This window comes from Bos grunniens, chromosome 18 (genome assembly GCF_055505025.1).
Source record: "Bos grunniens cultivar Pamir isolate PY7600 chromosome 18, Bosgru_T2T1.0, whole genome shotgun sequence".
Classification (NCBI taxonomy): Eukaryota; Metazoa; Chordata; class Mammalia; order Artiodactyla; family Bovidae; genus Bos; species Bos grunniens.
Genome location: NC_141182.1, coordinates 61044840 through 61060524, shown reverse-complemented (window position 1 = coordinate 61060524; position 15685 = coordinate 61044840). Strand labels below are relative to the sequence as shown.

The 15685-nt window shown below is 44.4% G+C and overlaps 1 protein-coding gene across 8 annotated transcripts in view; it reads left to right on the top strand.

The window, feature by feature from the left end:
• Nucleotides 1-9584, top strand: part of LOC147354535 (KRAB domain-containing protein 5-like) — a 44344-nt gene extending 34760 nt beyond the window's left edge. For 5 of the 8 annotated variants that reach the window (XM_086354256.1, XM_086354257.1, XM_086354255.1 and 2 more), the window contains one exon: nt 4307-7230. In XM_086354256.1, coding sequence (XP_086210382.1) covers nt 4307-6210 — 1904 coding nt within the window. In that variant the 3' untranslated portion in view covers nt 6211-7230. Of the gene's footprint in view, nt 1-4306; nt 7231-9353 lie in introns of those variants that run through there. The other 3 variants (XM_086354260.1, XM_086354259.1, XM_086354261.1) reach the window with 2 other exon arrangements.
• Nucleotides 9585-15685: the final 6101 nt, after the last annotated feature.

Genomic DNA, 15685 nt, shown 5'->3' with positions numbered 1-15685 from the left:
ACTTCTAGGAATACTAGGGACAGGTTTTTGTTCTCTGATTCATAATTTCCTATCCACTGGGAGTGACACATAGGACCTTCTAAATACATTTCAAATTCAAGTAATTTTTCACTTCAGAAAGCCAAACCTCGTGACAATGAAAGAATGCACATCTCAAGTTGACTTCAAAGTTTCTCTTTTCCTTATATGATCTCATATTAAATATCTTTAGTGGATTTGCCCCAATTCTAACATGCTAAAATACGTTATTCTGTTATGTCATAGAATTTTAAAATAAATTGACATAAAATCTTAGCACATTTTCCACTATATTGTTAATGGTTGATTGAAACTATGATAATTTTTATATTATATAAAGAAATATTTTTTTAAGAGTTCTAATTGGAATATAGCTGTTTTCCAATTTTATACTCCTATACAGCAAAGAGAATCAATTATACATATCCATTCAGTTCCACGGCTCTCTGAGTCTGCGATCATGATCTGCAGCAAGCCGGGCTTCCCTGTCCATCACCAACTCCCAGAGCCTACTCAAACTCATGTCCATCAAGTCCAGGATGCATCCAACCATCTCATCCTCTGTTGTCCCCTTCTCTCATCTTCAATCTTTGCTAGCATCAGGGTCTTTCTCAGTGGGTCAGTTCTTCACATCAGGTGGCCAGAGTATCGGAGCTTCAGCTTCACCATGTCCTTCCAATGAATATTCAGGACTGATTTCCTTTAGGATGGAGTGGTGTGGTCTTCTTGTAGTCCAAGGGACTCTCAAGAGTCTTCTCCAACACCACAGTTCAAAAGCATCAATTCTTTGGTGCTCAGCTTTCTTCATGGTCCAGCTCTCACATCCATACATGACTACTGGAAAAACCATGGCTTTGACTAGATGGACCTTTGTCAGCAAAGTAATGTTTCTGCTTTTTAACATGCTGCCTAGGTTGGTCACAGTTTTTCTTCCAAGGAGGAAGAGTCTTCTACTTTCATGGCTGTAGTCTCCATCTACAATGATTTAGGAGACCCCAAAAATAAGGTCTATCACTGCTTCCACTGTTTCTCCCGCCGATTGCGATGAAATGACCTGACCGGTGCCATGATCTTCGTTTTTTGAAGGTTGAGTTTGAAGCCACCTTTTTCACCCTCTCTCAGTTTCACCAAGAGACTCCTCAATTCCTCTTCACTTTCTGCTATAAGGGTGGTGTCATCTGTATGTCTGAGATTATGGACATTTCTCCCTGAAATCTTGATTCCAATTTGTGCTTCATCCAACCCGGTATGTCACATGATGTACTGTGCAGGCTGACACAGTACATAAGCAGGCTGACAATATACAGGCTTGACGTACTCCTTTCCCCTTTTGGAATCAGTCTGTTGTCACATGTCCAGTTCTCACTGTTGCTTCTTGACATGCATACAGGTTTCCCAGGAGGCAGGTAATGTAGTCTGGTGTTCCCATCTCTTTCAGAATTTTCCACAGTTTCTTGTGATCCACGCAATCAAAGGCTGTGGTGTAGTCAATACAGCAGATGTAGTTGTTTTTCCAGAACTCTCTTGCTTTTTACATGATCCAAGGGATGCTGGCAATTTGATCTCTGGTTCCTCTGCCGTTTCTAAATCCAGCTTCAAGAGCTGGAAGCTCTGGGTTCATGTACAGTTAAAGCCTGGCTTGGAGAATTTTGAGCCTTTGCTACTGTTTGAAATGAGGGAAATTGTGTAGTAGTTTGAGCGTTCTTTGGCACTGCCTTTCTTTGTGATTGGAATGAAAACTGACCTTTTCCTGTCCTGAGGCCACTGCTGAGTTTTCCAAATTTGCTGGCTTATCAAGTGCAGAACGTTAGCACTATCATCGTTTAGGACTTCAAACAGCTCAGCTGGATTTCCATCACGTGCACTAGCTTTTTTGGTCGTCATGCCTTCCAAGGCTGACTTGACTTTGGACGTCAGGATGTCTGTTACTAGGTGAGTGATGATACCATCGTGGTGATCTCAGTCATTAAGATCTTTTTTTTGTATAGTTCTTCCATGTATTCCAGCCACCTTCTCTTAATATCTTTTGCTTCTTTTAGGTCCATCCCGTTTCTGTCCTTTATTTTTCCCTTCTTTACATGAAATAGTCCCAGTACCTCTATTTTTCTTAAAGAGATCTCTAGTCTTTACTGTTCTATTGATCTCCTTCCCATTTAGGTCCCACAGAGCAATGAGTAGACTTCCCTGTTTCAATCATAGTTTTAAAGTCCCTCTTCTTTTTTAATTTCTTAAAACTAGTACTGTATTAAGTTTATCTTATTTGTTTCCAGCTTCCTCTGACATTTTCCTATGTGTCCTCAGTTTCTGATTAGTTCTCTGTCACTATCATTTATGATTTTTAGATTGAAACATCTAATAGGCCATTCTCAGAAACATGTGTGGCAAGAAGTGGAATTAAAAATTCATGGCACCTAGGATTTCTGAAAGTGAGTGTTTGGTGTCTCCACTTAAGATGACTAAAAGCAAGAATTAATCATTAGATTGCCTATCACCTCTTAATTCAGTGGTCCTTGGGGGTTTTCATCTTGTTTCTTCCCCTATAAACTATTTCTCTGCCATGTCATTTTGTCCAGCGTTCTGTTTGTGGTCTCTGTTTTGACGGGTTCAGGAACCTAGTTAGTCTTCCTTCTGGTATCTGTCCCTTGGTGGGTGAGGTTGGTCCAGACATTTGTGCCCTTATCCTCTCTTGATCATTTCCTTGATTCCTGGTCACTGTGACCAGAGCCCACCGGGGATATTCAGGGCTGTTGTTCCCTTGTTCTGTGGGTGTTACTGCCCTCTTTCTGTTGGTGCCTGCTCCCTGCGTGGTGGAATAGGGCCCCCAGATCTGATTCTTAGCTGTGATTCTGATCTGTGGTACCACGCTGCTGGGACTGGAGCACACGCACTGGGAGAGAAGTCACTAAGTATTACTCTTCTGGGGATGTTCACCTCAGGGTGTGCCCTGTTGTGCCCTCTCCTGCATTCTGCAAGCTCTCATGTTATGTAGTGTTGGCACTGCTCTTGGCTCCACCCTAACCGAGGGCATGATGGCCCGTGGCCCTGTGGTCTCTCAGATGTTGTTTTTACAGGGTCACCAGCGTAGATTCAGTGAAGTCAGGTCCTGGGATAGCATTCAACGTGGAGCTGGAGCCACTCTGGTGCTATGGGGCAGCTCAGGCTCTGTCCTGGCCCAGCCCCTTTGTGTGGGAGCCCACAAAGCTTACAGCTGCCAAAGCTACACCTGCCATGAATGAGAGAGCCCTGGTATTTGATTCAGATGCTCCGTAGGGGCTAAGGTTACAAAGCCGGTTGTGAGTGTAAGACCATGGCTTGTGTTGCTGGGAGGAGAGGTTTCATCTTTTCTTCTTAATCCCTGGGGTTCAGCTGTACTTTCAGCTCCTTCTTTGTGTGTGGCCAACTCACAGGTTCTGCTCTTGAGGCTGCCCCAGAGCACAGGGGTTTGTTGATTGTCGATGGGGGAGCCCATGGCTGGGGGATCAAATGACCTACATGGGTGGAGTTCTTCGTAGTCCCTGCTGAGCACGGGCCGGTCTAAGGGACAAGGGATGCAATGGGCTTCCTGGTTGGGTGTCACTCACCAATGGCGCTCTGCTCTCTGGTGGTTCAGGCTTCGACCACAAGCATCCCCTTTGCAGAGCTCCTCCCTCACTCCCATCACTTCAGGCTGTTTCCTCACAGCCAACAGCAGTCGTCTGCCTCAATCTCCTCTCCAAACCCCACCTTTCAGCACCCAGCTCTTGTCTGCATTGGAGGAAAAGCCTCTAGGGCTGGATGGGCAAGGCTGGGGTCAGTACCCTGTGTGCAGGTCTCACTCTGTCCTGCTGCCACACGCTGGTTGCTGTGTTCTCTTCCCACAGAGAATGAGGCTCTCCTGCTGCCCAGACTGAGCTCCCCCAGTGAGGGGCTTCCCGGGATATGGAGACCTCTCCTCACTTTCATCTCCCCACAGGGTTGCAGGCCCCAACGCACTTCCTCTCCTCTTCCGTTTCCTTCTTTCTGCTCTCCTCTTCCTTTTGTCCTTCTGAGCTCAGCAGGAATCTTTCTTGTCTTTTCAGATTTCCAAGGGCCTCTGCTAGTGTTCAGCTGGGCTCTGTGAGAATTGTTGCATTTCTCATTCATTTGTGGAGAGAGACATGAGCTCCACATCTGCCTAAGCCTCTGGCATCTTGATCCTTCGATCTCTATTTTACTTTTAAACTAGCGATGGTCATCAATTTTCTCTAAATCTTTAAAGAGATTCACTGAGAATAGCAGGGAAAATTACTTGTTATTTGGTATCTTTCAGCTATGTCTCCACAAGATACCCAGGATTTGATGCCGAAGAATCCAGCATTAGAAGGTCTATTCCCCAAAGCCAACGTAAGAATATATCAAACATTTCACCTTGGAAACTTAAATTTAATGAAAGACAGGGAATATACGAGGGTAAATGAAGGACAGAGAGGATGTTTATATGGACATAAAGAAATGGAGACAGTTATACATAATGCTAATGTTACTGGAAAAATAAATGATCAACGTGCGTCAAATTGGGAAAAACACCAAGTTCAGTCTTCAACGTCGACTGAGAAATGTAAGTTTTTAAGAAAAGATGTCCCTCCTTTTTTGAAACATACATGTTCTCTAAAAGGGAACATGGAAAACCTGAAAGGTAATCTAGTCTCTACTGCAAATACTCATTCAGATAATTCGGAACATAGGCTTCGACTAAACATGCATTCAAGCATGTCTGAATACCTACAATTTAACAATGAGAGGTCAAATTCACAATTTAATCAATTTGAGGGATCCGTGAGCAGGGGGTCATTTTTCTTCCCACAAGAGATATTTTCTTTCCATTTCAAGGTGTATAATGTTGATGATAATGGAAGAGACGCCATCCAGCCATCATTGTTCAGTACATATCGTGATATGGTTAATACACAGCAGCTTTGCATGTATAATAAAATGAGTCAGGCCTTAAGGAAGAGCTCCAGCTCCAATAATTACCGGAGTATTTATGGTGGAGTGAGAAGGTATTCAGACAGTAAAACTGGGTATACGGTTGAAGGAGACTCAAACCTTATGAAACATCAGGAACCTGAATCTTCAAACAAGGATTCTAAAAGTAAGACATTTAGAAATACCTTTGATCAAATGGCACATTTTTCTCTAGATAAGAGTACTTGTAGTAAAGAGAGGACTTGTCATGAATATGGTAAGGTTTCTAATCAGTCTTCAGAAGTTATTCAACAGCAGACTGTTCAGAATCCACAGAAAGAAAACAAGGGTAATATATGTGGGAATGTCTTTAGTAAAGCATCCAATCTAAGTAAACATAGGAAAATCCATACAGGAAGGAAACCTTTCAAATGTACAGATTGTAGCAAAGCGTTTAACCGTCGTTCACATCTTACTCAACATCAGCGAATTCACACTGGAGAGAAACCTTATAAATGTACAGAGTGTGGCAAAGCCTTTCCTTACAGTTCAAGTCTTATTGAACATCAGCGGATTCATACCGGAGAGAGACCTTATAAATGTACAGAATGTAGTGTAGCCTTTGTCTGTTCCTCACATCTAACCTATCATCAGCGAATTCATACTGGAGAGAAGCCTTATAAATGTAAAGAATGTAACAAAGCCTTTCATAGTCGCTTACTTCTTGCTCGACATCAGCGAATTCATTCTGGGGTGAGACCTTATAAATGTAAAGAGTGTAACAAAGCCTTTTTTCACCCCTCAAATCGTACTCAACATGAGCGAATTCATACTGGAGAGAGACCTTATAAATGTAAAGAGTGTAACAAAGCCTTTATTCGGCGCTCACATCTTACTAAACATCAGCAAATTCATACTGGAGAGAGGCCTTATAAATGTGAAGAATGCAACAAAACCTTTATCCTTCGCTCACATGTTACCCAACATCAAAGAATTCATACTGGAGAGAGGCCTTATAAATGTAAAGAATGTAACAAAGCCTTTTTTCACTGCTCAAATCTTACTCGACACCAGCGAATTCATTCTGGGGAGAGACCTTATAAATGTAAAGAGTGTAACAAAGCCTTTAATCTAAAGTCATATCTAACCTATCATCAGCGAATTCATACTGGAGAGAGACCTTATAAATGCACAGCATGTGGCAAAGCCTTTTGTCAGAGTGGTCATCTCAGTAAACATCTGAGAACACACACTGGAGAGATACCCTAGTAATGGCACAAGTGATGGAAGAGGATTGTCCTAAACATGCATCAGAGAACACAGGAGTTTATACGAGAAGCCTATGGAGATGACGTAACAAGTATGTAGAAAGGTATTTAATCAAAAGTTAAATCGAAATAAATATCAGAGATTGCATACTAGAAGGCATTTCATCAGTCCTCTTTTCTGAAGTTTCTCTGAAGGAGAATGACTGTAGGGAGTACTCCATAGTTAAAACACATAGACAGTGGATATATTAGCATAAATCGTGAGGTGAAGGTTGATGGTTAGAAAGTCACAATTCTTAGTAATGTATGTATGCTTGTTAATAATGACGTGATTTGAGATTATTTGAAGTGAATGTTATTAAGCCCTCAAATCATCCATACTATGCTTTGTTTCTAGTGTGTTTGCAGACATAGATTTTTGATGGTTTATTAAAGATTAGTCTTTTATATTGTGTTGCAACCATTTCTATCTATCCTCCATTAGAAGATGAAGGATACCGTACTGTAAAATGGACAATGACCATCTAAATGGAGGTGTTTGGCATTGATGTGAAATATCTGGAGGTTGCCATGATGTAGTGATCATTGAATCTTTCCATGTTGTAAAGTAAGCAGAAGTCGGTTGTAAGGTTTCAAGAATAATATCCTTGATTTTAAGGAGAACACAATGACAGTTGACTGCAATATTGATGTATCTTTATAATATCAACACAGGTCATGATTACTACTTGACACTGTTGAAATAAACACAGCTTTTGTGATAACCTCGAAGTGTATTAGAAACTCTTCCTTGAAAAGGCATGGAGTTAGTGTATACCATGCTTGCTAAGTGCTTCCTAGCCTTTGTTTGGTAAGCCATAAAAATCACAAGTCTCACATCATTATAACAGAGAAATGAATATCTTTCTCTGTACTTTTGATCTGTGCTTAATCATGGATCATGCCGTGGATTCTAAAAGGTTTTATTTCAACTATGTGTACAATTAATACGTGGTTATTAATAAAAGTGAATGGCTTTTCATTTTTCGGTTGATTGTAATGATGAAATGTTAACCCACCACCAACAATAACCTCTTCCACCTTATTTAAGGCTGTAGTGAGGAGACCACAGTGAAATGTTTGGTAGCACAGAGAGATGTCATATGTGGAAATTATTTGACTCACTGGCTTTAAACTTCTCATAACTTCATATACATTCCCTCACTTCTTTGTTGTATCTGCTCTCCAATTTTGTAACTACGTGGACACTGTGACTTCTTATTAGAAATAAGAAGGATGATACAGAGTATTGTTGACAGGTTCCCTAAACTGCTCCATGCTGTTGCTGCCTCAGCATCTGTCTGGGAACAGGCAGCCTGCAGTTCCCTGAGCTCAGACCAGCAGTCCTATGAGCACCTGCACGAGATGACCACCTTACTTGAGACCAGCAGTCTTGCTGAACCCCAGGGTCTATTCACAGACCCCCTTCAATCCCACCGAGAGAGTCAATTTCTAGGTAGGTTTTTAAGTCCGGGGGTCTGCCAGGAGAGAAGGATCTGGAATTCTCAAGGAGGAAGACAGGAAAAAGTTTGTTTTTTTTTTTTCCCTCTATATTTTTGAGGATTATATAACAATCATATATCCTGCTTGAGGACAGTCTCTGGGGAAAAAAAAAAATTCTGGCCAATCGTGTTATCTTACAATGTAAATTATTGGAGTGGATCTAGTGAAGTCTTTACAACCTTGGGACATTGTTTTGATTCACTGCAATAACTAATTAAAAGTATATAACTCCATTGCTAACACTGGCGAGGGAGCACTTTTTCTGCCACCTTCTGATGTCTTCTCAAAAGCTTTCTCTTTTTTATACTTTAATACAACTATTACACCAAGCTCTGAACTATTAAGCCTCATCTCTGGCTCCAAATAGAGTTCTTCCTCTCAGGAGGCCAAGAATCCAGGCTTGTTTCTTGGTTCAGCAACAACCTTTCAACTTGGGGGCTTGTCTGGGACTCTTCAGGACAAGGTGAGGATGCGTGGAGCTGTAGTTATTTCTACTGCTAGCGAACATGTTTTTTGCTGTACTTCACTACCTCTACAGTGTGCTTGTGGGAATGAATGAGATACCCAGCGTGAATCAACTGAGGAGCCCTGCTCTGCAGTTCCTCGGTGACCTCATATGGCTATGGCAGAAACCTGTACCAACGTGCCAATGCCAAGAGGCACCCAGTGTCTCTTTCGGGCACTGACTAGAAATGGGCAAAGCGTGTGGATCGAACTCTCATTTCTCGGTCAAACTTTCCAGTCTCTGACCACTTCATGACTTCTTGGGAATTAGAACTATTAACCAATCTGCCGGATCCTAGACTTTGAAGGGGCTTGTGATCTATGCTGTTACTGTGTAGTGTTACTTAGGTCCCCAGCTTGGATTGGTAGTCAGGAAGCGCCTAGCCTCGCTAGGTATGGAAAGTCAGGAAGCTAGATGGAGCTCTAGCTCCATGAGTATCTGAAGTTAAAGGTTACTCAGATTGGAGGTGCAATGGGTTTCTTTTGGCAACACTAGCTGTTAGTGGACCAGAGGCGGCTTTCCAGTAGCTTTTGTCCCGACTCCTTATTCTTTCTGTGGAATCTTGAGGATGAACTGGAAAGACTGGCCCTAATAACTCGAGAACAAAAATCAGTTTTTCCTCACTGGTGAGCCCTTGCCCATCTCTTCTGCTATCGCTCATACTGGTGTGGTGATGCTCGGAAGGGACATATCAGCTTTATGTTCGTATCGTTTGGTCTTACTGTGGTCAGGAATATACTCAGGGTTGTGCACACGCACTCAGGTGACGAATGTTTCCCAAAGCGGTCTTAGCTTGGGAGGCATTCCTGAAGGTTACTCTGACTGCACCCCAGGTGGCATCAGAGGCAAGCAAGGTTTTAATGGTGAGGAACTGGGCATAAGTCTGAGATGCCATCAGGTCTACCCCTGGTGCATCTCCAGCCCGACTCGGTGGTAGATCTGGGAGGGACAAGTACGGCCCCTGCGTCGTTAGAGACAGACTAAGTCCCACCAGGAAAGGAAAGCTTTGCTGTAATGTCTGTCTACACCCCTATCTAGAGCAAGGAGGGATGCCTCCAGTAGAAAGATGGTGCTTGTTGCTTTTTTCTCTCTTACAGATGGGCGCTAACAATTGCAGCCTCACTCCTTTGAACTGTATCCTGAAAAACTGAGATAGATTTGATCCCCAGAGCTTAAAGAAGACACGCCTGATCTTCCTATGTGATACTGCATGGCCACAGTATCTGTGTGAGGATGGCGAACAGTGACCGGTTGGAGCGTCTCTGAATTATAAAAGTGTTTCACAATTAGACCGGTTCTGTAGAAAACAGGGGACATGGGTAGAAGTAGCATATGTGTTGCCCTTTTTCTCTCTGCGAGGTATGCCGGACTAATGTCCTAAGAGTATAGATTTGACTGTGAAACCTTCAGCTCCCTCCTGTCCTCCTCCTTTGGCCCCATACCCGGGACTCCCAACTGAACAAACTGAAAGTCAGGGAACCGCCCCCCACCACCACCCCAGGAAGGATTGCCTTGGTCTCAGTAAAAACCCAAGCACAAGCTGGAATCAAGGTTGCTGGGAGAAATATCAATAACCTCACATATCCAGATGACACCATCCTTATGGCAGAAGGTGAAGAGGAACTCAAAAACCTCTTGATGAAGGTGAAAGAAGAGAGTGAAAAAGTTGGCTTAAAGCTCAACATTCAGAAAACGAAGATCATGGCATCTGGTCCCATCACTTAATGGGAAATAGATGGGGAAACAGTGGAAACAGAGTTAGACTTTATTTTTGGGGCTCCAAAATCACTGCAGATGGTGATTACAGCTATGAAATTAAAAGATGCTTACTCCTTGGAAGGAAAGTTCTGACCAAACTAGATAGCTTATTGAAAAACAGAGACATTACTTTGCCAACAAATATCCATCTAGTCAAGGCTCTGGTTTCTGACTTCGGCTGAGCGCCAAAGAAATGATGCTTTTGAACTGTGGTGTTGGAGAAGACTCTTGAGACTGACTTAGACTGCAAGGAGATCAGCGCTGGGTTTTCTTTGAAAGGAATGGTGCTTAAGCTGAAACGCCAGTACTTTGGGCACCTCATGCGAAGTGTTCAGTCATTGGAAAACACTCTCATGCTGGGAGTGATTGGGGGCAAGAGGAGAAGAGGACGACAGAGGATGAGGTGGCTGGATGGCATCACCAAATCGATGGACCTGAGTCTGAGTGAACTCCAGGATGTGGTGATGGACAGGGAGGCCTGGCATGCTGCGATTCATGGGGTCGCAAAGGGTCGGACACGACTGAGCAACTGAACTGAACTGAACTGAGGAGCGTTCCATCATTAGGGCTGCCAGATGAGACATGGGACTTGACCCTCTTTGTACATGAAAAAAATCACACTCTACTGGGGATCCTCACACAATCAGTTGGGCCAGTCTGCGCCCAGGCGCATGCCTATGCAAAGCTCTGGATCCAGTAGTACGGGATGGCCGCAATGCCTCCAGGCATTAGCTACCACTGTGATTCTGGCCAGAGAAGCAGGTAAGCTTACACTAGGACCAAATGTAAATGCAAAGGTTCCCCATGCTGTTACTGCCCTGATGAAAAGGGCACACAAGTGTCTGGCCAACTCCAGGATGATTCACTATCAAGAACTGCTTTGCAAAAACCCACGGGTCCAACTCGAGACTGTGCCGACACTGAACCCCACCACTTTTTCCCTACGGAACAGGAACCCCTATCATAACTGTGAGGAGCTCATAGGTGGGATTTACTCGAGCAGGCTGCACCTGATGGACATTCCTTTCTAGAACCCGGAACTGGACCTGTTCACTGACAGAAGCAGTTTCATCCAAGACGGGCAGCACAAAGCAGGCTCTGGCATAACAACAACTGACGAGACAGGAAGGCGGAGGCCTGGCCACAAGGGTGGGCAGCACAGCGGGCGGAACTCTGTGCACTCTCCTTGGCACTGAGCAAACGAAGGGAAAGAAGTCAACATCTACACCCAGGCAAGGTATGCCTTTGCTACTTACATGTACATGGAGCCATTTATCAAGAAAAGGGACTATTGACAGCGGGAGGAAAGGAGATTAAAAAACAAAAAAGAAATCCTTCAGCTGTTAGAAGCACTCAGGAAGCCTTCCCAAGTGGCAGTCATCCATAGTAAAGGCCACCAGCAAGGAACTGATCCAATCACCAAAGGGAATTAGTTGGCTGACCAGGCTGCCAAGGAGGTGGCAACCCAACGGAGCCCCACAGTGGGCCCCGAGTGCATGTTTATGGTCCTCATGGCCCCAGAATTGCCTCTATCCCCGAGATATACCAAGGAAGAAGATCAATGGGCTGTAAATGACGGAAGAATAAAAGAAAAGGAGGGCTGCTGGAGGCTCCCAGACCAAAGACTCTTTGTCTCCAGTAATACAGAAATCTAGTTGGTAAAACAACATAATAAGAAAACTTGTTTAGAAAAAAGTGCGCTGCGGAGCTTACTGGGCCGCTACTATTTTGTTTCTAAGCTCCCAGTCCTGTGTGTTCAGATCAGTCCTAGCTGTGTGACTTGTGCCCAGAACAATGCCAACCAAGGATGAAGACCCAACCCAGGGGTGCTGACCATTGGGACACTGCCCTTTGAAGATCTAGAAGTGGACTTTACGGATGTCAAGCCTTTTAGGGGCTATAAGTATTTCCTTGTGGTAGTGTACACCTACTCGGGATGGGCTGAAGCCTACCCCACGTGCACTGAAGAGGTACGAGAACTGGCCAAGGCCCTGTGAAGAGACATGATCCTGAGTTATAGGCTGCCTCTCTCCATAGGGTCTGACAATGGGCCAGCTTTTGTGTCTCAGATAATCCAAACTTTATCCTGCACACTGGGACTCAAATGGAAGCTTGACACGTCTTACAGGCCTCAGAGCTCAGGAAAAGCTGAAGGCATGAATTGTACCCTCAGCCCTACATTAGCTAAAGTCTGTCAGCAGCCCAGTTTTCTTGGGTCGACATGTTACCCCCAAGCTTTACTCCAAGCCCGATGCACCCTAAGTACTTAGGCTATTCTCTCTTTGAGATCTTATATGGGAGAAACCCCCAGTGACAGGAAAACTCAAGGGAAGCCCCCAACAACTAGCTCACCTGGAGGTGTCCCAACACCTTCAGATCCTGGGACAAGTCTTCCACCATATCGCCTGAGAACCCTAGAAAGGGCACCCATTCCTTTGGGCAATTCGGTTCATGCCTACCAGCCAGGAGATGAGATAAGAGTTGAGTATTGGGGAAAAGGACCAAGGCAACCAGTTGGGACAGGCCCTCACATGGTTGTCTGGGCAACCTTACTGCTGTTAAAGTTACAGGCATCATCCCTTGGATCCACCACAGCAGAGTCAAGAAGGCAGCAACATCCTCTGATGGGGACAGCTGGAAAACAGTTCAGGACCCCGGAAATCCCGTCAAGGTCTTGTTCCAAAAACAAAGTGCTCACCCACCAAAGACGCTGAGTCCTGCTCTAGTCGCTCCAGAAGCTGACTAGTCCACACACGGCAGACGCTTGAGGATTCCTCAGCCTTGCTCTAGCCACACTGCGGCAGCTCGCTGGTCAATGCTCAGCAGAAGCTTGAGGATCTGGCTATCCAGATATTAATGGATTTCTATTGTCAACCCTGGCCTCTGTCCCTGATTGGTATTACTGCTGTGCTGTTCACTACAGGACTAGCTTCAGTCACAGCGCAAGTGTAGGATTTGGGTCAGAAACTGCGGTTAGCTGTCTGTTATCTCACTGTAGTGGCGAGCTTGATTCTAATTAGTTGTTTCTTATCATCGATTCTCCCTACTATCTAAATTGCTCACAGTATAGCTGATCCCCCTTCACGATAGGCTCAGTTGCTATAGTGGTGACAACCCAAAGATGGGGAGAAAACCTTTTGCTAGTGCTCAGTTACCTGTTATGTGCAGGATGCTTTGGAGCCTTTTGCTGTCCCTTGCCGTAACAGATGGAGCCGTTCCTTCTCCATCACGCACCTGTCAACATTACAGTCAACCCTTGGAAAATCGCCTATTCAACCATCAACTAGAACAATGTATACATAGCCTATCCTATAGGCAGATCACTTACTGTCTTCCTGATCAGGTGATGTATATCCAGGGTCCTGGTGCCAAAAATGTTTCCCAGTTATGTCCCCCACTGCCGCTACCTTTCCCCACCAGAGGATCCAAACCCCAGGTGGCATCCCGACACCATGGCATTGCCATCATGCTCCTGGGCCTCCGTCTACCCCCAAATGCCACGTAGATGTTACAAGACACGACAGCTGTCTGTCTGCCAAATAAATGGAAAAACCTACTGGACAGGGACAATAATGCAGACTAATGAAATCACAGACCAACTTAGCCCTTAAAAGTCAGCCTCTGCCTGTTGGCAGTATGACTGAGGTTACAGAGTTAACTCCCCCTTAGACCTTCATCTGTACCAGGTTCTCAACGCAACTCATCACCTTCTAAATGACACCAACCCCCAGCTGGCCAGGGATTGCTGGCTTTGCTCATCCTTAGGAGCTCCACGGTATTTAGCTACACCAGTACCATGAAATATTGCAACAGCCATGGGAACTCTTATAGATCCATCCTTACAAGGGCTAATCTTAAAGGCAATTGAGTTAACTCAAAAGGCTCCAGATGATTTACAAATCATGGAAGACCTCAAGTTGTAGGCAATGTAGCCAGGGACGAATGTAATCAAACTGTAGAAGGTGAGTAGCCCACTCATTTTCCCACAGACACAATATGGTGCTCCCCTATCAAGGCCTTTTCTTGGTTTGTGGGATAGATGCTTACTTATGTCTACAATCAATGGATGGGTATCTGCACCTTAGCTTTCCTCACTCCCCAGATGAATATTGGCCATAACAACCAGACTCTCATGGTGCCTCTGACAGCACCCATGCGGTCAAAAAGACCCATCCAGTTTATCCCCTACTTTGGTTCCAAGTTCTTGGCTGGGATAAGTATTGGAACAGGAGGATTGCTTCATCAATCACCTTCTACCATATACTATCCAAGGACTTCACATGAAGGAGGAAACAGAACACGCTCTATCTTGAAAGCAGGACTCCATCTTGGGCTGGACTGTGGACCTTGAGCTATATGCCCAATATCTATGGAAATGAAATATCCACTAGAAAACCAGGCCCCCTGGAAGGAAGAGGCCCAGGGCTCTCTGTGGCCTAAAAGAATGTCCTAATTATCTGTGTAACTGAATAGAATCATATGTTCTATTATGATTACTGGGGTATGACCACAGGCCTATTGATAATTGTTGACTGTTAACTACCTAGGCTTAAGGCATATGATTGCGGGTTAACTTTGATTGTATCTTTCTTTTTCCTTTGTTCAGACTAGTTTCAGGGAACCTTATACACGTAGGGTATGTAAGGCTTTCACAAAAACTGGCCGGGGTGCTTGGCTAAGAGGAGACTCTGCCTTGAGCCCGTCGGTGTAGTAAACTGCACTACACTATCTGCATTGTCTTTCTGAGTGAGTTCGTTTCCCAGAATGCGTGGCTACAACACAGAGACGACACTGAGAGAGCAGCCAGATCTTCAGTGGCATTATAGGACCAGCTGGATTCTTTGGCTGAGGTGGCTTTACAGAATAGGAGAGGGCTAGACCTATTGACAGCTGAAAAGGCAGGCCTCTGCCTCTTCTTGAATGAAGAATGCTGCTTTTATATAAACCAATTAGGAATAGTAAGAGACATGGCCTAACAGCTAAGGGAATGAATCATGAAAAGCAGAAAGGAACTAGAAAATTCCTGAAGTAATTGGAACAATATCTGGAGCTGGGCATCGTGGCTTCTCCCTTTAACCGGTCCTCTCTTCATGTTCTTAGAGGTGCTTTTGTTTGCCCCTTGTGTTCTCAGAGATATTACCCAGTTCATAACCTCTTGAATTGATCCAGAAAGTTACAAATGTTAATAGCTCAATATAGTCTCCTAACTGACCTGGAGCTCTGAATAGCATATCGAACATGAGATGATGCTTTCTGCAGTGAGTGATAGAAGCATCAAGAGGGGGCAATGAAGAGGAAAATGTCAAATATTTACATAACTTCCTGCTCCTTCTGCCTCTGTAACTCAGCTTGCTCTTTGCAAAATCTTAATCACATAGGTCTCAAACTGGGGACTTAAAATACTAGGAATTGGAATTTATCTCACTCACCCTTGTCCTGTTCTTTGCAATTGCCCTAGCCCCTGCAAACCTCCAAACTCTCTTAATCATGCCTGTCCAAGTATAATAACTCTGTAACCCCTTTGTTTGGGGCTCAGAGCTTGGAGTGTTAATTTCTTGGGGCCGCCCTCATAATAAACCCGAGTTCTCCAACTCTCCCAGTGCGGTGCTTTGTTTTTGCAACAATGGAAACACTTTCAGCCTCCTGGTCTCTGAAGTTGGAGGTCCCTTGC